Source organism: Bombina bombina, chromosome 2 (genome assembly GCF_027579735.1).
Source record: "Bombina bombina isolate aBomBom1 chromosome 2, aBomBom1.pri, whole genome shotgun sequence".
Lineage (NCBI taxonomy): Eukaryota > Metazoa > Chordata > Amphibia > Anura > Bombinatoridae > Bombina > Bombina bombina.
The window spans coordinates 1,094,879,999-1,094,903,475 of NC_069500.1; the positions used below are offsets into that span (position 1 = coordinate 1,094,879,999).

At 40.2% G+C, this 23,477-nt stretch overlaps 1 protein-coding gene across 2 annotated transcripts in view; it reads right to left on the reverse strand.

Annotated features, from left to right (window-relative positions):
• Positions 1-23,477, reverse strand: part of LRBA (LPS responsive beige-like anchor protein) — a 1,331,662-nt gene that overhangs the window by 1,025,666 nt on the left and 282,519 nt on the right. For both annotated transcript variants that reach the window (XM_053703733.1, XM_053703731.1), the window contains exon 21: positions 22,982-23,112. In XM_053703733.1, the coding sequence (XP_053559708.1) occupies positions 22,982-23,112 (131 nt within the window). The remainder of the gene's footprint in view (positions 1-22,981; positions 23,113-23,477) is intronic.

Consider the following 23,477-nt stretch of genomic DNA (forward strand, 5'->3'; position numbering starts at 1 on the left):
ATTCAATGGCAGCTTTGAGCAGAGGTCTTCAACCTTTTATTGATTGGGGCCACAACTTCCAAAATTTATAAAAGCCCTTTATATTGTTCTGTGTATATCTATAGAGAACTAATAATGTAACTCAATAAGCTGAGTTGGTAAGCTGGGGTGACTATAAAAAAAAACAAAAAAACAATTAGTTGTTTAAAGGGACAGTCTATTTGAAATTTGCTATTGTTCAAAAATATAGATAATGCCTTTACTACCTATACCCTAGATGTGCATAACCAATATTGTTATATTAAAATACTTTACAACATCTAATACTCCAAAATGTTGCCTGCTTTTGAGCCCCTGCAGGCTGCCTTTATCTCAGTCCATTTTATAAGCTTTTCACAGCAAGGCAGAGCTAGTTAAAGGGACAGACTATTATAAATTAAACTTTCATTATTCAGATAGGACTTTTAATTTTAATCAACTTTCCAATTTACTTTTATCATTAAATTTGCTTTTTTCTCTTGGTATTCTTACTTTAAACTAAACATAGGTAGGCTCATATGCTAATTTCTAAGCCTTTGAGGGCTGCCTCTTATCACATGCTTTTTAAATATCTTTTCAACACAAAGAGAAAGTACACGTGGGCCATATAGATAACACTGTGTTCAGGCACAGAGGGTTATTTAAGATTTAGCACAAAACAATGCTACATTTAAGACAATAGATAAACAGTCACAGTCATGTGATTAGGGGGCTGGAAGAAGGTACCTAGATACAAGGTAATCAGAGTTAAAAAGTATATTACTATAACTGTGTTGGTTATGCAAAACTGGGGAATGGGTAATAAAGGGATTATCTATGTTTTAAAGCAATAAAAATTCTATGGTAGACTGTACCTTTAAAGGGACACTCAGGTCAAATAAAATTTTCATGATTCAGATACAGCATGTAATTTTAAACAACTTTCCCATTTAATTCCATTAAAAAAAAATGTGCAGTGTCGTTTATATTTATACTTTTTGAGTCACCAGCTCCTACTGAGCATGTGCAAGAATTGACAGACTATACGTATATGCATTTGTGATTCGCTGATTGCTATCACATGGTAAAGGGGGAGTGGAAATATACATGACTTTGAAATTTGTTAGAAAAAATCTACTAATTTAAAATTCAGAGTAAATGCTATTGTATCGTCTTGTTATCTTGCATTTGTTGATTATGCAAATCTATTGTGTTTACTGGTCCTTTAATGTGTACCATATAGATAACACTGTGAACACTCCTGTGAAGTTACACATGAGACCGCACTGATTGGCTAAAAAGCAAGTTGTAAACAGCCCTGAGATAAGGGGGCATTCTGCAGAGGCTTAGATACAACGTAATCACAGAGGTTAAAAGTATATTAACTCATTCAGGACAGACTGATACGTCCAAGTTCCAACTGTAGAATAAAACAAAATAATAAAAAAGGGAAAATGAAGCACATGATAGTCACTGGGATCATGTGCTTCAAAAACTGTGCTGATTGGCTCCTGTTTGGTTTTAGAATGGAGCAGGACGCCGCAAACGTTAGCATGTTCCATGCCATCCTAAAGGCGCTTAAGCCCAGCGCTTTTAGGACGGCATGGAACGTCCTAACGGCGTCAGTGGTTAATATAACTGTGCTGATTAAACAAAACTGGGGAATGGGTGTTAAAGGGATTATCTATCTTTTTAAACAATCACAATTTTGGAGAAGACTGTCCCATTAAAGGCAGTTATATCTCATTTAATTAGTGACCACTAACTACTAGTGTTAAGAATACTTCCTATTTTAAGCTTTTAGGCCTTTATGAAAGATTTAAAATAAAACAATAGGCCGGATTATAAGTGGCGCACTAAATTATTTTTTTGCTTGTGCACAAACACTGCTTACATTAAGCTTTTAACGCGGGTGGGTTAGCGAGTGTATTATAAGTTGAAAGTAAATTGTGCGCAAGAAAAACCCAATGTGCAGCTGGACTTTGGATATCGCAAACACATTCACTTCTCCTCATAGACTTCAATGGAGCATGCAGGTTGAAAAAATACACATTGCTTGCATGCTAACCCGATACCGCGTTAGACCAACTGCGCTAAACCGAAAGTTAGTTATGCATATTTAGTTTGCACTCGAGAAAATGTGTTTACTTTCAACTAAATACGTGTGCAAGGTAATGATGTTGCTTATTGCGACTCGCACTAACAAGCTTGCAGCTTGTAATCTAGCCTAACGAGTTTAAAAAGTATGTTTGTTCTTAACACATTAAAATATTACTGATGTTTTTCAATAGCCAAACTACTCCCTACCATGTGCCTTATTTGGAGGAGCCAATCTAGACTTGTTACTGGAATAGACAAGGATTGCCACGGTCATTTTGTAATCAAAAGTTGAATTGTTTTGCAGTTTCTTATTTTATCACTTCTCTTGAAGCCAATTAGAGATAGTTATGTGGCAGCTTAGGCTTGGGAAGTCTTCAAATGTAAAGACTTTAAAAACCAACAATGAGCAAATAATTAAAGTATATTACAAAGTTGTTTTATAACCTATAATTAAAGGGATACTGAACCCAAATTTTTTCTTTTGTGATTCAGATAGAGCATGCAATTTTAAGCAACTTTCTAATTTACTCCTATTATCAAATTTTCTTCATTCTCTTGGTATCTTTATTTGAAATGCAAGAATGTAAGTTTAGATGACGGCCCATTTTTGGTGAACACACTGTGTTGTTCTTGCTGATTGGTGGGTAAATTCACCTACCAACAAGTGCTTTCCATGTTTCTGAACCAAAAAAATAGCTTAGATGCCTTCTTTTTCAAATAAAGAAAGCAAGAGAATGAAGAAAAAATGATAATAGGAGTAAAATAGAAAGTTGTTTAAAATTGCATGCTCTATCTGAATCACGAAAGAAAAAAATTGGGTTCAGTGTCCCTTTAACATTATTGACTGAGGCATAACAGGAATGTGGCACCTGCTCACCAATTAGCACTCAGGCACCCCATAAAGTGGCTCCTGCTAGCCAATAGGTGCAAAGACACACCAAGAAAGTGGCCCATGCTCACCCAATAGGCACAATGACACCCTTAGAAAGTGGCCTCCTGCTCGCTAATAGGCTCCCAGGCATTCGCCTTTCTCACCAAAAGGTGCACAGGCATCCTGAGAAAGTGGCCCCTGTTAGCTAATAGGATCTCTGTGTTGTTCTTGCTGATTGGTGGATAAATTCACTCACCAATAGACAAGTGCTTTCCATGGTTCTGAACAAAACAAAAAAAGCTTACATGCCTTCTTCAAATAAAGAAAGCTAGAGAACGATGAAAATTTGATAGGAGTAAATTAAAAAGTTGCTTAAAATTGCATGCTCTATCTGAATCACGAAAGAAAAAAATTGGGTTCAGTGTCCCTTTAAAGGGATAGTATACACTCATTTTCATATAACTGCATGTAATATACACTACTATAAAGAATAAGATGCACAGATACTGATATAAAAATCCAGTATAAAATGATTTAAAAACGTACTTAGAAGCTTTCAGTTTAGCTTTGTTGAAAAGGCAGTTGGAAAGCCCACTGCAAGTGGGAAATAAGACACTCCCCCCCCCCCCCTTCTTTTGCATATGAAAAGACCCTTTACACAAACAGGAGCAAGCTGGAGAAGGTAGCTGACGGTATTCAAATAAAACTTTGGGTCTTGGTTAGGAGTCTGAAAATCAGAGCAATGTTATTTAAAAATAAGCAAAAAAAAAAAAAAAACTTTATGGGCTTTATAAATAGATAATCTACAAAACATTTATGCAAAGAAAAAAATGAGTGTATAATGGCCCTTTAAGCATTTTATAACAAATGTCCATTTAAGCACCTAAAAATGTTTAGTCATTTATTAGGGGGGGGGGAGTTATGCTGATCAAGTAATTTCTTTCATGGTGGTGAAAGTCCATGAGCCATTACTCCTAGGAATTCCACTCCTGACTACTAGGAGGCAGCAAAGATTCCCAAAAATCCAACAGCCTATAAAAACCCTCCCACCTCACTGGTAAACTAGTCTGACCTATAGCCAAGCAAAGCGATGAAGAAAGTTAGTAAAGGACAAGAAAAAAAGGAGCAGGGAAAAAAAATACAATTGAAATATAACAAAAATGTCTCATGAACTCTCAACACCATGAAATAATGTATCTTCAGGTAAGCATAATTTATATTTTCTTTCGCAAAGGTGGCAAAAGTTCACAAGCCATTACTCCTGGAAAAATACAGAAGGATATTCTGAAAAAGCGGAGTATGATCCTTGCATCATCGAAGAAGCTGAGGAGGCCTCATGTGAAACCGAGCAAATTGAATATCATATGATGCTACTATCATCAGACCTAATATCTCCATGCAAAGAACTACAAAAGAAAAATGAACCGAGAGTAACTTCAGTCTCCTATGATCTGTCAAAGATACTCACACAGAGACTGAGTCTATAATAACACCTAGAAATATAATTCTGGTATCATAAGAAAAAGAACTCTTTGGAAAATGTTTTCTCCAAACATGCTTTTGAAGAAACTACAAGAGTCTGTTTGTATAAGATACTTCAAAATGGAGCCAGTACCAAGATATCATCCAGGCAATGAACCACCAAAAACATAAATTATGCATACCAGATAATTTCCTTTCCTTCTGTATGAGGCGAGTCCATGGTTTTATTCCTTACTTGTGGGAAATACAGAACCTGGCCACCAGGAGGAGGCAAAGACACCCCAGCCAAAGGCTTAAATACCTCCCCCACTTCCCTCATATCCCAGTCATTCTGCCAAGGGAACAAGAAACAGTAAGAGAAATATCAGGGTATAAATGGTGCCAGAAGAACAAAACAAAAATTTAGGTCTGCCCATCGGAATTTATGTTTTTATTCTTAATATATAGAGAGTCCACAGCTTCATTCCTTACTTGTGGGAAACATATACCCAAGCTCCAGAGGACACTGATAGAATGGGAGGGCAAAAAAAAGGAGACGGACCCTATTCTGAGGGCACCAAAGCCTACAAAACCTTTCAACCAAAAGCTGCATCAGCCAAAGCAAAAACGTCAAACTTGTAAATTTAGAAAAGGTATGTAAGGAGGACCAGGTAGCCACCCTACAAAACTGATCCATAGAGGCCTCATTCTTGAAGAGGAAGTCACTGCTCTAGTTAAATGAGCCTTAATCCTCTGAGGAGGCTTATGTCCCGCTGTCTCATAAGCTAAGCGAATAATGCTCCTCAACCAAAAAGATAAGGAAGTGGACGAGGCCTTCTGTCCCCTACGCTTCCCAGAAAAGACAACAAAGAAGTCTGTCTAAACTCCTTTGTAGCCTGAGGATAGAACTTCAAGGCCCGAACCACATCCAAATAATGAAGTAATCGTTCCTTCGAAGAAGGATTAGGACACAAGGAAGGAACCACAATCTCCTGATTGATGTTGCGATCTGAAACCTTAGGAAGAAAACCTAACCCAGTACGAAGAAAAGCCTTAGCATGAAATACTAGGTAAGGAGGCTCACATTGAAAGGCAGCCATTTCAGAGACTCTGTGCGCCGAAGCAATAGCCAGTAGAAAAAGAACCTTCCAAGACAGCAATTTAAATGACAACGACATGCATAGGCTCAAACGGAGCCTTCTGCAAAACTTTAAAAACAAGATTTAAACTCCAAGGAGGAGCGCTAGATCTAAACACAGGCCTAATACTAGCCAGAGCCTGAACAACAGACTGAACATCTAAAAGCTCAGCGAGCCTCTTGTGCAGTAAGACAGGCAGGGCCAAAATCTGTCCCTTAAGGAAGCTAGTAGAAAGGCCCTTCTCCAGACCATCCTAGAGAAAGGAAAGAATCCTGGAAACCCTGACTTTATGCCAGGGGAATCCACGCTCTTCACACCAGAATAACATAATTTATGTAAGAACTTACCTGATAAATTAATTTCTTTCATATTGGCAAGAGTCCATGAACTTGTGACGTATGGGATATGCAATCCTACCAGAAGGCGCAAAGTTTCCCAAACCTCAAAATGCCTATAAATACACCCCTCACCACACCCACAATTCAGTTTAACGAATAGCCAAGTAGTGGGGTGAAAAAGAAAGGAGTAAAAAGCATCAAAGGAATTTGGAAATAATTGTGCTTTATTCAAAAAAAACATAACCAGCATAAAAAGGGTGGGCCTCATGGACTCATGCCAATATGAAAGAAATGAATTTATCAGGTAAGTTCAAACATAAATGATGTTTTCTTTCATGTAATTGGCAAGAGTCCATGAGCTAGTGACATATGGGAGGGCAATACCCAAGATGTGGAACTCCACGCAAGAGTCACTAGAGAGGGAGGGATAAAAATAAAAACAGCCATTTTCCGCTGAAAAAATTAATCCACAACCCAAAAAATAAGTTTATTCTCATAAATGAAAGGAAAAAATTAAATCAAAAGCAGAAGAATCAAACTGAAACAGCTGCCTGAAGAACTTTTCTACCAAAAACTGCTTCTGAAGAAGCAAACGCATAAAACGGTAGAATTTAGTAAATGTATGCAAGGAAGACCAAGTTGCTGCTTTGCAAATCTGATCAACTGAAGCTTCATTCTTAAAAGCCCACGAAGTAGAGACTGATCTAGTAGAATGAGCTGTAATTCTCTGAGGCGGGGTTTGACTCCAAATAAGCTTGATGAATAAAAAACTTTAGCCACGAAGCCAAGGAAACTGCAGAAGCCTTCTGACCTTTCCTAGAACCAGAAAAGATAAAATAAACTAGAAGTCTTCCTGAAATCTTTAGTAGCTTCAACATAATATTTCAAAGCCCTTACCACATCCAAAGAATGTAAGAATCTCTCCAAAGAATTCTTAGGATTAGGACACAAGGAAGGAACAACAATTTCTCTATTATTGTTATTAGAATTCACAACCTTAGCTAAGAATTTAAAAGAAGTCAGCAAAACCGCCCTTATCCTGATGAAAAATCAGAAAAGGAGATATCACAAGAGAGCGGATAATTCAGAAACTCTTCTAGCAGAAGAGATGGCCAAAAGAAACAACACTTTCCAAGAAAGTAGTTTAATGTCCAAAGAATGCATAGGCTCAAATGGAGGAGCCTGTAAAGCCTTCAAAACTAAATTAAGACTCCAGGGAGGAGAGATTGATTTAATGACAGGCTTGATACGAACCAAAGCCTGCACAAAACAATGAATATCAGGAAGTTTAGCAATCTTTCTGTGAAATAAAACAGAAAGAGCAGAGATTTGTCCTTTCAAGGAACTTGCAGACAAACGTTTATCCAAACCATCCTGAAGAAACCGTAAAATTCTAGGAATTCTAAAAGAAAGCCAAGAGAATTTATGAGAACACCATGAAATGTAAGTCTTCCAAACTCGATAATAAATCTTTCTAGAAACAGATTTACGAGCCTGTAACATAGTATTAATTACTGAGTCAGAGAAACCTCTATGACTAAGCACTAAGCATTCAATCTCCATACCTTCAAATGTAATGATTTGAGATCCTGATGGAAAAACAGACATTGAGATAGAAGGTCTGACCTTAGTGGAAGTGGCCAAGGTTGGCAACTGGACATTCGGACAAGATATGCATACCAAAACATGTGAGGCCATGCTGGAGCTACCAGCAGCACAAACGAATGCTTCATGATGATCTTGGAGATCACTCTTGAAAGAAGAACTAGAGGCGGGAAAATATAAGCAGGTTGATAACACCAAGTGTCAATGCATCTACTGCTTCCGCCTGAGGATCCCTGGACCTGGACAGGTACCTGGGAAGTTGTTTGTTTAGATGATATGCCATCAGATCTATTTCTGGCAGCCCCCACATCTGAACAATTTGAGAAAACACATCTGGGTGGAGAGACCATTCTCCCGGATGTAAAGTCTGACGACTGAGGTAATCCGCTTCCCAATTGTCTATACCTGGGATATGAACCATAGAAATTAGACAGGAGCTGGATTCCGCCCAAACAAGTATCTGAGATACATCTTTCATAGCTTGAGGACTGCGAGTCCAACTTGGATGATTGACATACGCCACAGTTGTGACATTGTCTGTCTGAAAACAAATGAACGGTTCTCTCTTCAACAAAGGCCAAAATTGAAGAGCCCTGAGAATCGCACTGAGTTCCAAAATATTGATTGGTAATCTCGCCTCTTGAGATTGCCAAACTCCTTGTGCTGTCAGAGATCCTCAAACAGCTCCCCAACCTGAAAGACTTGCATCTGTTGTGATCACAGTCCAGGTTGGACAGACGAAAGAGGCCCCTAAAATTAAACGATGATGATCTAACCACCAAGTCAGAGAAAGTCAAACATTGGGATTTAAGAATATTAATTGTGATATCCTTGTATAATCCCTGCACCATTGGTTCAGCATACAAAGCTGGAGAGGTCTCATGAAAACGAGCAAAGGGGATCACGTCCGATGCTGCAGTCATGAGACCTAAAACTTCCATGCACAGCTACTGAAGGGAATGACTGAGACTGAAGGTTCCAACAGGCTGCAACCAATTTCAAACGTCTCTTGTCTGTTAAAGACAAAGTCATGGACACTGAATCTATCTGGAAACCTAAAAAGGTTACCCTTGTCTGAGGAATCAAATAACTTTTTGGTAAATTGATCCTCCAACAATGTCTTCGAATAAACAACACTAGTTGATTCGTGTGAGATTCTGCAGAACGTAAAGACAGAGAGTACCAAGATATTGGCCAAATAAGGAAACACTGCAATACCCCGCTCTCTGATTACAGAGAGAAGGGCACCTAGAACCTTTGAAAAGATTCTTGGAGCTGTCGCTAGGCCAAAAGGAAGAGCAACAAATTGGTAATGCTTGTCTAGAAAAGAGAATCTCATGTACTAATAATGATCTGGATGAATCGGAATATGAAGATATGCATCCTGTAAGTCTATTGTGGACATATAATGCCCTTGCTGAACAAAAGGCAGAATAGTCCTTATAGTCACCATTTTGAAAGTTGGTACTCTTACATATCGATTCAAAATCTTTAGATCCAAAACTGGTCTGAATGAATTCTCTTTCTTTGGAACAATGAATAGATTTGAATAAAACCCCAGACCCTGTTCCTGAAACGGAACTGGCATGATTACCCCTGATAACTCCAGGTCTGAAACACACTTCAGAAAAGCCTGAGTCTTTACTGGGTTTACCGGAATGCGTGAGAGAAAAAATCTTCTCACAGGCGGTCTTACTCTGAATCCTATTCTGTACCCCTGAAAGACAATACTCTGAATCCAATGATTTTGGACCGAATTGATCCAAACATCTTTGAAAAATTTTAATCTGCCCCCTACCAGCTGAGCTGGAATGAGGGCCGCACCTTTATGCGGACTTGGGGGCTGGTTTTGATCTCTTAAATGGCTTGGATTTATTCCAATTTGAAGAAGGTTTCCAATTGGAAGCAAATTCCTTGGGGGAAGGATTAGGTTTCTGTTCCTTATTTAGACGAAAGGAACGAAAACGGTTAAAAGCTTTAGCTTTACCCTTAGGTTTTTTATCCTGAGGCAGAAAAACTCCCTTCCCCCAGTAACAGTTGAAATTATTGAATCCAACTGAGAACCAAATAATTTATTACCTTGGAAAGAAAGAGATAGCAATCTGGATTTAGAAGTCATATCAGCATTACAAGATTTGAGCCACAAAGCTCTTCTAGCTAAAATAGCTAAAGACATAGATTAAACATCAATTTTGATAATATCAAAAATTTCATCACAAAAGAAATTATTAGCATCTTGAATCAACTTAACAATGCTAGACAAATGATGATCCGATACTTGTTGCGCTAAAGTATCCAACCAAAAAGTTGAAGCAGTTGCAACATCAGCCAAAGAAATTGCAGACCAAAGAAGATGACCTGAATATAAATAAGCTTTCCTTAGATAAGAATCAAGTTTCCTATCAAAAGTATCTTTAAAAGAAGTACTATCTTCCATAGGAATAGTAGTATGTTTAGCAAGAGTAGAGATAGCCCCATCAACTTTGGGGATCTTTTCCCAAAACTCCAACTTAACTTCTGGCAAAGGATACAATTTTTTAAACCTTGAAGAAGGAATAAAAGGAGTACCTGGCTTATTCCATTCCTTAGAAATCATATCAGAAATAGCATCAGGAACTGGAAAAACAGAATTTAAACGTTTACTAGTTTTAATATCAAGGACTAGTTTCCTCCATATCCAATGTAATCAACACTTCTTTTAACAAAGAAAAAATATACTCCAATTTAAATAAATAAGAGGATTTATCAGTGTCAATATCTGAGGCAGGATCTTCTGAATCGGATAGATCCTCATCAGAGAAGGATAATTCAGTATGTTGCTGGTCATTTGAAATTTCATCAACCTTATGAGTAGTTTTAAAAGACCTTTTACGTTTATTAGAAGGCGGAATGGCAGACAAAGCCTTCTGAATAGAATCAGAAATAAATTCTTTCAAATTTATAGGTATATCTTGTGCATTAGATGTTGAGGGAACAGCAAAAGGTAATGAACTACTACTGATGGATACATTATCTGCATGTAAAAGTTTATCATGACAACTATTACAAACCACAGCTGGAGGTATAATCTCCACAAGTTTACAACAAATGCACTTAGCTTTGATAGAACTGTTATCAGGCAGCAGGGATCCAGCAGTGAATTCTGAGACAGGAACAGATTGAGACATCTTGCAAATGTAAGAGAAAAAAAACAACATATAAAGCAAAATTATCAATTTCCTTATATGGCAGTTTCAGGAATGGGAAAAACAGAATAGCCCTCTGACATAGAAAAAGGCAAGAGGCAAATAGGAATGGGGTCAAAAATAATGAAAATATTTGGCGCCAAGTATGACGCACAACAAACAGAAAAATATTTTTTGGCACCAAAAACGTCCGGAAACGACACACTCGCGTCATAGATGATGCAACCTTGTGAAAGGACCCGGCGTCAACAAAGACGCCGGAAATGACAAATTTTGGTCAACACATAACTTTGTGCCAAAAAAATCTTGCGCCAAGCATTTTGCGCCCTTGCGAGCCTAATTCTGCCCGCGATTTAGAAAAATGCCAGTTAAAAAAGACTACACCTCAGGTAAGAAATACATTTCTAAAAAATGCATTTCCCAGATATGAAACGGACAGTCTGCAAAAGGAAATATACTGAAACCTGAATCATGGCAAATATAAGTACAATACATATATTTAAAACTATATATAAATACATAAAGTGTCAAACCATAGCTGAGAGTGTCTTAAGTAATGAAAACATACTTACCTGAAGACACCCATCCACATATAGCAGATAGCCAAACCAGAACTGAAACAGTTATCAGTAGAGGTAATGGAATATGAGAGTATATCGTAGATCTGAAAAAAGGGAGGTAGGAGAAGAATCTCTCCGACCGATAACAGAGAACCTATGAAATAGATCCCCGTTAGGGAAACCATTGCATTCAATAGGTGATACTCCCTACACATCCCTCTGACATTCACTGTACTCTGAGAGGAAACAGGCTTCAAAAAAGCTGAGAAGCGCATATCATCGTAGAAATCTTAAGACAAACTTACTTCACCACCTCCATAGGAGGCAAAGTTCGTAAGACTGAATTGTGGGTGTGGTGAGGGGTGTATTTATAGGCATTTTGAGGTTTGGGAAACTTTGCCCCTCCTGGTAGTATTGTATATACCATACGTCACTAGCTCATGGACTCTTGCCAATTACATGAAAGAAAAGTAGGTCCTCCACACCTTATGATAGATGTGACGAGTAACCGGCTTACGAGCTTGAATAAGAGTATCAATAACTCTTTCAGAGAAACCTCTCTTGGCTAGGACTAAGCGTTCAATCTCCACGCAGTCAGCCTCAGAGAATAGAGATTTTGATGATCAAAAAAACCTTGTTACAGCAGATCCCTCCGACAAGGTAACTTCCATGGAGGAGAAGATGACATCCTCACTAGATCCGCGAACCAAATTCTTTTCAGCCACAATGGAGCAATCAGTATCACTGATGCCTGCTCCTGCTTGATGCGGGCCACTACTCGAGGAAGAAGAGGTAATGGCGGAAAAAGGTATATTAGACTGAACCTCCAAGGCACCAATAATGCATCTATTAGCTCCGCCTGAGGATCCCTGGATCTCGACTCATACCTGGGTAGCTTGGTATTGAGACGGGATGCCATGAGATCTATCTCCGGAGTCCCCCACCTGTTGCATATCTCCGCAAACACCTCGGGATGGAGAGAGCATTGTTTGCTGAGAAAATCCGCTTCCCAGTTGTCCACACCCAGAATGCAGATCGCTGACAGTGAAAAGTTGTGGGCCTCCGCCCACTACAGAATCCTAGATACCTCCCTCATTCCTCCCTGGTGGTTGATGTAAGCCACGAGGTGGTATTTTCTGATTGGAATCTGATAAACTGGGAGGAACCCAGACGGGGCCAAGCCTTCAGAGCATTAAAGATTGCTCGAAGTTCCAGAATGTTGATCAGAAGAGAGCTCTCCTCCCTTGAGCAGGTCCGGAGGGCAAGACATGCTGCAGCGTCTCTGGTTTGAAATATCCTCATGACTAGTGAGTCTATTATAGTGCGAAGTAATTCTACCCTGGTGCTCTTTTCTAAGTTTATCTTCCATCCATGAGATTAAAGAAGAGAGAGAGGAGATTCCAAATGTTCTTCCGATAGACGAAAGGATGGTGCTTGTACCAGAATATAGTCCAAGTAAGGTGCTACTGCAATACCCTGGGTTCTGACCATGGCTAGGAGAGCCTCCAGAACCTTTGTGAAAATTATCAGGGCAGTAGCTAGACCAAATGGAAGAGCAATAAACTGGAAGTGCTGGTCCAAGAAGGCAAAACTTAGGAACTGGAAGTGGTCCCTGTGGATTGGAATGTAAAGGTAGGCATGCTTCAGATCTATAGTGGTCATGAACTGTCCTTCTGAAACTAGAGGAAGTATAGACCTTAATGTCTCAATCTTGAACGAGGGGACATTTAGAAATTTGTTTAAGCACTTTAGGTCCAGAATGGGGCGGAAAGTTCCCTCTTTCTTTGGGATCACGAAAAGGTTTGAGTAGTATCCCAAGCCTTCTTCCTCTATTCAAAATGGGACAATGACTCCTATGGAGGACAGGTCCCAAACACACTTCAGAAAGGCGTTCCTTTTTTCTAGTTTTGATGACAGATTTTAGAGAAGGAATCTGCCCTTGGGTGGAAGAGACTTAAACCCAATTCTGTAACCCTGAGCAATGACCTCCAGGACCCTAGGATCCTGCACATCCCTGAACCAAGCTTCTGAGAAGAGTGAAAGTCTGCACCCTACCTGATCCATAGATGGACCGGGGGCGACCCCTTCATGCTGATTTAGTCTCAGCGGGCTTCTTGCTTTGCTTGGACTTATTCCAGGACTGAGCAGGCTTCCAAGTCTTAAGTTGCTAGGTCTTAGCGGAGGGTTGATGATGCTGGGATTTATCAGAACAAAAATTATTAGCTTGTCCCTTAGATCTGTTCTTTTTATCTTGCACCCTTGCACCCTGTAACCGTGAAAATAATGGAGTCCAGGCCTGGACCAAACAAAATCTCACCCTTGAATGGAAGGGAAAGGAGTCTGGACTTGGAAGTCAAGTCCGCAGACCAAGACTACAGCCGCAGAGCCTGGCAGGCCTGAACAGAAAAACGAGTAGTTTTAGCATTTAAACAAATAATTAGCAAATTCGCATTACAAATAAAAGAATTAGCGACCCTTAAAGCCTTAATTCTATCAAGAATAATATCGAGAAGACCTTCCACCTCGATCAATTACGATAAGGAGTCACACCAGTATGTAGCTGCTCCTGCAAACGCCGTCGCCGATTGAAATAAATGTCTAGAATGTTGAAACATCTTTACAGAGTTTCCATCTTTTTATCCATGAACTCTTTGAACAACAAGCTTTCCTCTAGTGGGATAGTAGTGCGTTTTGCTGAGGAACAGCCCTGTCTTTGTAAACTTTATCCAGTTTAGGAATTAAAGGTTCTTCAGGCAGTTTGGCCTCTGGAACCTCTAAGGTAGCCAGAACTTCCTTTAAAAGAAAGTGCAAGTGCTCCATCCTAAATCTAAAATATGGTTCCTCCACAAATCGGAGTCTTAGAGGCAGCCAATTCAGACCCAGAAAGTTCACACTCTGAAGTATCCGAAAGAACTTTATCATCATCAGATAACTGTCTATCAGCTATAATAACTGTCTATGAGCTATAGCTAATAAACTAGACGATGACCCCTGGGAAGGATAGCAATATTTGACCATTCGCTTGTGCTTAGCGGGGCGAGATAAAGCACTAATGGCCGCAGACAACGCCGTTTGTGAAGTCTGGAGATAAAAGGCCTCCTCCAGATGGAGGATCAGGAGTGCTATGGGAAACTGAATGTGTATTAGGAGATTCAAGCAGGGTACACACCTCACGGGACAGGGACCCCTCAGAGGTTGAAAACTCAGTGGTATCAAACATGTTAACCTTCTTTGACATAATCACTTTTTCTAGGCATGTGAAACATAATTGAGAGGGCGGGTATACCTCGGGCTCCTCACAATATAAACAGGCATTAGTCTTAGGTATAGAGGGTGTACCCTCTAAACTGTCAGAGTCCTCCATAGCTATGGGCTATGTCCTGATATAACAATAACAAACGTTATATAAAAACTGCACCTTTATACCCCCAATGACTGGGGCACTCACCACCTCCTATGACCCAGGCACACAGAGTAAAAGGTTTCTCTCCAATAACTAGCACGGTCAGAGAATAGGAAGTGAAACGACGACCACACCCGGTCACATGGAGCGCAACCTAGGACCGCCTCCGCTAAGGAAAAGCGCGCCAAGCTTATAAAGCTGAGCAGCTCTAAAGTGAAAGTAACCTGTATACTCCAACATCAGCCTATGAGCCTCAAAAAACATCTCACACAACGCAGTATAAATCAAATAAAAATGTATGAGATTAATTCCCACTGTTGAATAATCCCCCCTCAGGAGATTTTAACCCTTGAATCCATACAGATAGAAGGAGCCACACTGTAACCCTGTCTTCTTGCATTACCATATGTTTAAAAAATGTAACGATCTTACCGGAATCTATGCTATGGAACAGAAACACAGCCTCTCAAGTGTGACGGTCTTCTAGCATCGCTCCTGACATAGACTTGAGTGATGAAAGCAGGCAGCGAAACTCGTTAACACGGATTCTTTAGGAGCTGTTAATACAAGTCTGGATGGTTTCTCAGAAAAAATCTCCCTGCATCTCCAGACCCTAACTTTCGTCAATGCTCTTACTGAGAGGCAGACAAGACTACTTAAAACTCCAGTCTCATTTCAAAGGGTAGATACCCTTCATAAGGAACTACTCCATATAATCTGACACTTCTCTGCCAACCTCCTGTGACGAAAGGCAAAGAATGACTGGGATATGAGGGACGTGGGGGAGGTATTTAAGCCTTTGGCTGGGGTTTCTTTGGCTCCTCCTGGTGGCCAGGTTCTGCATTTCCCACAAGTAAGGAATGAAGCCGTGGACTCTCCTCATATTAAGGAGGAAATACCCTGAGCCCTTATTACATACAAGAATGTTCCTAGAACTTTTGAAAAAATTCTGGGGACAGTAGCCAGACCAAACAGAAGAGCGGAAAATTGAAAGTGTTTGTCCAGGAATGCAAATCTTACAAACTGATGATAGTCGCTGGTAGGGCTATGAAGAAAAGCATCCATCAGATCTATTGAAGAAATAAACGAGGCAGAATAGTTTGAATTGTCTCCACCTTAAAAGAAGGAACCCTGAAAAACTTGTTAAAACTCAGAACTGGCCTGTAAGTCCCCTCCTTCGTACAAAAAATGAAGACGTTAAGAATAAAACCCCTGGAACCTTGTTCCAACCTTAGAACTGGGACTGTTATTCCCATAGATTCCAAATCTATGATTAACTGAAAGAAGGATCTACAGGATTCTTTGGAACATGAGAAAGAAGAAACCTACCCCTGGGAGGCCTAGATTTTAAACAGATTCTGTGTCCCTGAGAAACTATATTTATGCATTTGTATTACGACCATGAGGAAGGAGGGTGATGGGGGAAACCTTGCCCAATGTGCTTAGAGGAATATTGCTGCACCTTACTGACGAGGCCCGATGAAGGCCAAAACGATTGTCTGGGGTTGTCATGTTTCTTGTTCAGAGAAGTATTGCCTGGTATTTCGGGGATGGAGTGACCTTACTAGACGGGATCAGACTGATATATTTCAGGAAAAGTTCTCTTTTGTGAAAAGCACAATTTGGCTAAAAGAGACAAATCCTAGGTAACTCACCATAGAACAAACTACTGAGCTGTTCATTCCTAGTAGAGCACTTCTCTTTCTGTATGAAAAACAATATTTAGAACCTATAAATCTTGAACAGAATGAAACCAAACCCATTGAAAAGGGCATAAATCTGCCCCTACCAGAAGTTCTGGATTGGGGGCAGCATCTTCATGTTGATTTCGTAGGAGGCAGGTTTCTTAGACTGCTAAGACTTGATCCAATTTAAAAGGGGAAGTCTACAATAGAATTGTTATTGTTTTAAATGACAGATAAATGCCTTTATTACCCATTCCCCAGTTTTGCATAACCAACACAGTTATATTAATACTAGTACTAAAGCCCGTGTACATGGGCCATTTTTTTCAGAACAGCGGTCCCACCCCTTGCTCTCTCCCCCCTTTATTTTGCTCTCTCTTCCCCCCTCTCTTTTGCTTTCTTTCCCCCCTCTCTTTTGCTCTCTCCATCCTTTCTTTGGCTCTCTCCATCCTTTCTTTGGCTCTCTCCATCCTTTCTTTTGCTCTCTCCATCCTTTCTTTTGCTCTCTCCATCCTTTCTTTTGCTCTCTCCATCCTTTCTTTTGCTCTCTCCATCCTTTCTTTTGCTCTCTCTCCCCCCCTCTTTGGCTCTCTCCCCTCTTTTGCTCTCTCTCTCCCCTCTTTGGCTCCCCCCCACCTTTGGCTCTCTCCCCCCTCTTTGGCTCTCTCTCCCCCCTCTTTGGCTCTCTCTCCTCTTTGGCTCTCTCTCTCCCCCCTCTTTGGCTCTCCCCTCCCCTTTGGCTCCCCCCTCCCTTTGGCTCTCCCCCCCCCTCTTTTGCTCTCCCCTCCCCTCTTTTGTTCTCCCCCCCCCCCCTCTTTGGCTCTGCCCCCCCCCCCTCTTTGGCTCTCTCTCCCCCCCCTCTTTGTCTCTCTCTTTGGCTCTCTTTCCTCTTTGGCTCTCTCTCTCCCCCCTCTTTGGCTCTCCCCCCCCTTTAGCTCTCTCCCCCCCCCCTTTGGCTCTCTCTCCCCCCTCTTTGGCTCTCTCTCCCCCCTCTTTGGCTCTTTTTCCTCTTTGGCTCTCTCTCTCTCCCCCCTCTTTGGCTCTCTGCCCCCCCCTTCTCTTTGGCTCTCTGCCCCCCCCGCCTTCTCTTTGGCTCTCTGCCCCCCCGCCTTCTCTTTGGCTCTCTGCCCCCCCGCCTTCTCTTTGGCTCTCTGCCCCCCCGCCTTCTCTTTGGCTCTCTGCCCCCCCCCGCCTTCTCTTTGGCTCTCTGCCCCCCCGCCTTCTCTTTGGCTCTCTGCCCCCCCCGCCTTCTCTTTGGCTCTCTGCCCCCCCCGCCTTCTCTATGGCTCTCTGCCCCCCCCTTCTCTATGGCTCTCTGCCCCCCCCTTCTCTTCGGCTCTCTGCCCTCCCCCTTCTCTTTGGCTCTCTGCCCCCCCCCTTCTCTTTGGCTCTCTGCCCCCCCCCCTTCTCTTTGGCTCTCTGCCCCCCCCCCTTCTCTTTGGCTCTCTGCCCCCCCTTCTCTTTGGCTCTCTGCCCCCCCCCTTCTCTTTGGCTCTCTGCCCCCCCCTTCTCTTTGGCTCTCTGCCCCCCCCCCTTCTCTTTGGCTCTCTGCCCCCCCCCCTTCTCTTTGGCTCCCGTCGGCCACAAACAGCTGTGAGGTCTGGGGAGCGTGTTGCCGCTTCTCACGCAGCAGACCTCACAGCTGTTGAGTAGCTCGCGCTCCCTATCTCACAGCTGCTTGTATGCTGTGTAGCGCTCCCAATCTGTCAGCTGTCAGCTATGCCGAGGTGCGCGAGAATAGAATCTAAGGCCAAGTGTTTGTCTGTACTGCGCATGACGGCTTCAGACAAACACTTGTCTTTTATAATATAGGATACTTTTTACCTCTGTGATTACCTTATATCTAAGCATCTTCTGACAGCCGCCAGATCACATGAATATATATATTATTATCTATTGACTTGCATTTAGTACTGTGTTGTGCTAACTCTTAAATAACTCCTCAGACGTAAACACAATGCTATCTATACGCCCACCTGAACTAGCAGTCTCCTGTTATCACATGCTTGTTTAATTGCTTTTCACAAGAGGCAATCTGAAGTGGTTTAGAAACAGGCAGAAAATTAGAGGTTTAAATGTTATAAAGTATATTAATATACTAATGTTGGTTGTGCAAAGCTGGGGAATGGGTAGTAAAGGCATTATCCATCCATAACAATTTTAGTGTAGACTGTTCCTTTAATTAAGGATTCAAGGAAAATTTGGAAGAGGCCTATTTCTGAGTGAAAGATGAGGACTTTAGGTTCCTAGATTAATAAAAGGAATGCAAAATGGCTAAAAGCACTGATCTTACCCTTAGATTTCTTGACCTGAGGGAGAAAGGCTAATTTTCCTCCAGTCACAGTAGAAAAAAAAATAGCATTCAGACCAGGTCCACACTATTTTTTTCCTTGAAAAGGGACAAAAGCTTTGACTTAAAAATCATGTCTTATTATAAAACCGTAAACTCAGCAGGATCTGAACCCTCAAATTTCTGGATGCAAGGCAGCTGTGCTAACCACTGGGCTACAATGAACTGCTGCTTCTTCTTGGTCAGGACTGGTAATGCCATATTTTTGGCATTAATCTTAATAATGTCAACAACAGTGTCACAAATGAAAGTATTATCTGACCTTAAAAGTCTTTATTGATACTAAAACTCTTCACCAGCAGATTTATCTAAAAACTGCTCAGATAAGATAATACACAAAAGAATAGAGGCTGCAGAAACATAAGCAATACTAATTGCTGGCATAAAAAGGAAACTTGTTAACTAAAAAAGCCTTCCTATGAAAAGACTAACTTCCTTTCCATAGGGTCTTTAAAATAAGTACAATCCTCAAAAGGAATAGAAGAACATTTACCTTAGGGATCGTTTCCAAAGCTCTAGGTAAGGAGTCCGTAAAAACCTCTGAAATAATCTCTAAAAATCAGAAACAAGAAAAAAATCTATAGTGACTAAGCAGTAGGTTTAAAAACCAAATCCAATTGCTTAACAGACATTTCTTCAGGAACTTTAGGAGCCTTGTTCAGATCTAAACAGAAAGAGGATAATTATTTATGTAAGAACTTACCTGATAAATTAATTTCTTTCATATTGGCATGAGTCCATGAGCTAGTGACATGGGAAATACAATCCTACCAGGAGGGGCAAAGTTTCCAAACCTCAGGATGCCTATAAATACACCCCTCACCACACCCACAATTCAGTTTAACAAATAGCCAAGTAGTGGGGTGATAGAAAAAGGAGTAAAAAGCATTAAAAAAGGAACTTGAAATATAATTGTGCTTTATACAAAAAACATAACCACCATAAAAAGGGTGGGTCTCATGGACTCTTCCCAATATGAAAGAAATTAATTTATCAGGTAAGTTCTTACATAAATTATGTTTTCTTTCATGTAATTGGCAAGAGTCCATGAACTAGTGACGTATGGGATAGTAATACCCAAGATGTGGAACTCCACAGAAGAGTCACTAGAGAGGGAGGGATAAAATAAAAACAGCCATTTTCCGCTGAAAAATTAAATCCACAACCAAAACAATAAGTTCCTCTTATAATTGAAAAGAAAAACCTTAAAACATAAGCAGAGGAATCAAATTGAAACAGCTGCCTGAAGAACTTTTCTACCAAACACTGCTTCCGAAGAGGCAAATACATCTAAACGGTAGAATTTAGTAAATGTATGCAAAGATGACCAACAAATAGACTAGAAATCTTCCTGAAATCTTTAGTAGCTTCAACATAATATTTCAAAGCTCTTACCACATCCAAAGAATGTACATTAGGACACAAAGAGGGGACAACAATTTCCCTATTAATGTTGTTAAAATTCACAACTTTCGGTAAAAATTTAAATGAAGTCTTCAAAACTGCCTTATCTTGATGAAAAATCGGAAAAAGTGATTCACATGAAAGAGCAGATTATTCAGAAACTCTTCTAGTAGAAGAGATAGCCAAAAGGAACAACACTTTCCAAGAAAGTAGTTTAATATCCAAAGAATGCATAGGCTCAAAAGGAGGAGCCTGTAAAGCTCTCAGGACCAAATTAAGACTCCAAGGAGGAGAAATTGATTTAATGACAGGCTTGATACTGATCAAAGCCTGAACAAAAAACAGCGAATATCAGGAAGTTTAGCTATCTTTCTGTGAAATAAAACAAAGAGCAGAGTTTTGTCCCTTCAATAAAATTGCAGACAAACCTTTATCCAAACCATCCTGAAGAAACTGTAAAATTCTAGTAATTCTAAAAAGAATGTAGGGAGAATTTATGAAAAGAACACCATGAAATATAAGTCTTCCAAACTCAATAATAAATCTTCCTAGAAACAGATTTACGAGCCTGTAACATCAATCACTGAGTCAGAGAAACCTCTATGACTAGGCACTAGGCGTTCAATTTCCATACCTTCAAATTTATTGATTTGAGATCATGATGGAAAAACGGTCCTTGAGACAGATCCTGATGGAAAAACATGGTCCTTGGCCATGGTTGACAACTGGACATCCGGACAAGGTCCGCATACCAGAACCTGTGAGGCCATGCTGGTGCTGCCAGAAACACAAACAAATGTTCCATGATGATCTTGGAGATCACTTTTGGAAGAAAAACTAGAGGCGGTTAAATATAAGCAGGTTGGTAAAACCAAGGAACTGCTAACGCATGCACCGACTCTGTCTGAGGATCCCTGGATCTGGACAGGTACCTTGGAAGTTTCTTGTTCAGATGGGAAGCCATCAGATCTATATCTGGAAGACCCCACATCTGAACAATCTGAAAAAACACATCTGGATGGAGTGCACCCCCCCCAATGTAAAGTCTGACGGCTGAGATAATCCGCTTCCCAATTGTCTACACCTGGGATATGTGCCTCAGAAATTAGACAAGAGCTAGATTCCGACCAAGCGAGTCCCACCCTGATGATTGACATATGCCACAGTTGTGACATTGTCTGTCTGAAAACAAATGAATGATTCTCTCTTCAATAGAGGCCAAACCTGAAGAGCCCTGAAAATAGCACAGAGTTCTAAAATATTGATTGGTAACCTCGCCTCTTGAGATTTCCAAACCCTTTGTGCTGTCAGAGATCCTCAGACAGCTCCCCAACCTGAAAGACTTGCATCTGTTGTGATTACAGTCGGACTCACAGAGCTCTGAGGGTGGCAGCTTAAACGCCGAGCTGAAGTCAGAAGTCAGTGGGTTTTTTTTGCAACTAGCTCCCAGTAGTGCATTGCTGCTCCTGCTCTTGATATATGGATATGAAGTGGAAGCTTAAAAATGCTTGATGATGAAATGCGAGTGTCTTTATCTAATATTACACCAAATATTCTGAAATCGTGTTCATCCCATCAACCTCATACGAATGGCATAGTTGCTGAAGCTAAAAGGGAAATTAAACACCTTGTAATAAATACATCTCTGTTGGCTTGCTACAGCATAACTGAACAGCCAAGTGTAGATCTTTTGAAAGCAAATGAACACAATTGTTTGCTTTTATTGTTTTTCAGCAGTTAAACTCCCTCCGCCACTTGCCTAATTTGGAGGCACTTATCTGATAACCTATACTGAGGCAAAAATAATTTAAAGTATTGTAATGTTGCAAAGTTTTATTTTTCATAAATTAATGTTTTAAGCACCAATTTAATTTTTCAATAAAATGTGCATTTAAGTCCCCTGAATTATGAATTACCCCAATAATTAAGGTGGGAGCTGACATGGTTCCCTAAGCAAGCAAAAGGTCTGGCCATCTTTTGGGCTTGTGAAGTGGCATCTACCACCCATACTAATTATTGCAGAAGTAAAAGTTTGTGTTGTCCTTTCCTGTCAGAGCATATATTCAGCACTAAATAATTTGCTGCACAGTGAATGTGTACCTTTTAGTCTAAAAATGTAATTAACATGATTTGCCTTATATCAGAATCCCAGCACTATAAAAAAAAAAGCAATAGGAAGCCCTGGAATTACATGTTTTAGCATGCATTTGTATAAAAATACAATTATATATATATATACTCAAATGTGGAAAATGGTGGTTGTGGGGAAAAATACAACAATCAATGAAGAGCTGGGTTTAACAGTTTCTACACAGACCTAAAATTAAAATGTAATCTCAAAAGGGACAGATACGTGAAACTTAAATGCCCTAGTAAGCGTATATGTGCAGCCACTAATCAGCAGCTTCTGAGTCTACCAAGGTATATTTTTCAACAAAGGATATGAAAAGAACAAAACAAATGAGATAATAGAAATTGGAAAGTTGTTTAAAATAGCATGCTCTATCTGAATCATGAAAGCAACACATTGGGTTTTGTGTCACTAAGTTTTAAAGTACCACGTGTGTTATTTTAAAAATTAAACATTTAACTTCGGTATGCATTTAGAGGACTGTGATGTCCCATATGTTGTGGGTAAAGCCATTTAAACATTAGGTATAAAACTACTTAGGTGTAATTCATCCAGATACGTACAAGTCTATGAGTCCACAACATTTCAGTGCACTTAAAACGAACACGAAACCAACACTTTTTCCCTTCATTTTATAAGAATAGAAATTAGGAAAATAATTGACACTAATGTTAGCTCCTCATTAAATGACAAGGTTATATATTAAGTGTGTCTACTACTATACATTTGGATAGGAGCTGCCATTTACTAACCTGAGGATACTCTGTCAGCGTCTGTAGCCTGAGATGCATCCACTGATGACACAACACTCACTGCATGAGGAGCGGCATTAACCGCAGCTGGGGAAGGGGAAACCGATTTCTTCTGCGCCACAACAACACTCCTGTAGGAAGGAGTAAAGCAAAGGTGAATGGTTAACCATGATAATATCAATTAACTGTAAAAACAAAACAAAAAAACATTGGTAGAACAACACATTTAATTGAAATACAAAATACAATGCTTGCTAAAATTACACTAAATAAATATAACAGTAGGGATACTTTAGTTGAGAATGTCTTATAAAAGACATCAGTTTATCCATAAGGACCTAAAAATTTACCTCTGTCTCAATATAGGACGTTATTTTTTGTCACCCTGTGCTGACATCTAATGCCTCATAAGCTGATTTGAGGCACCACGTCTCTGTAAGTAATACAGATTGATCAAGTGAAAAAAAAAAAAAGAGAGACACCTTGTCATAAATAA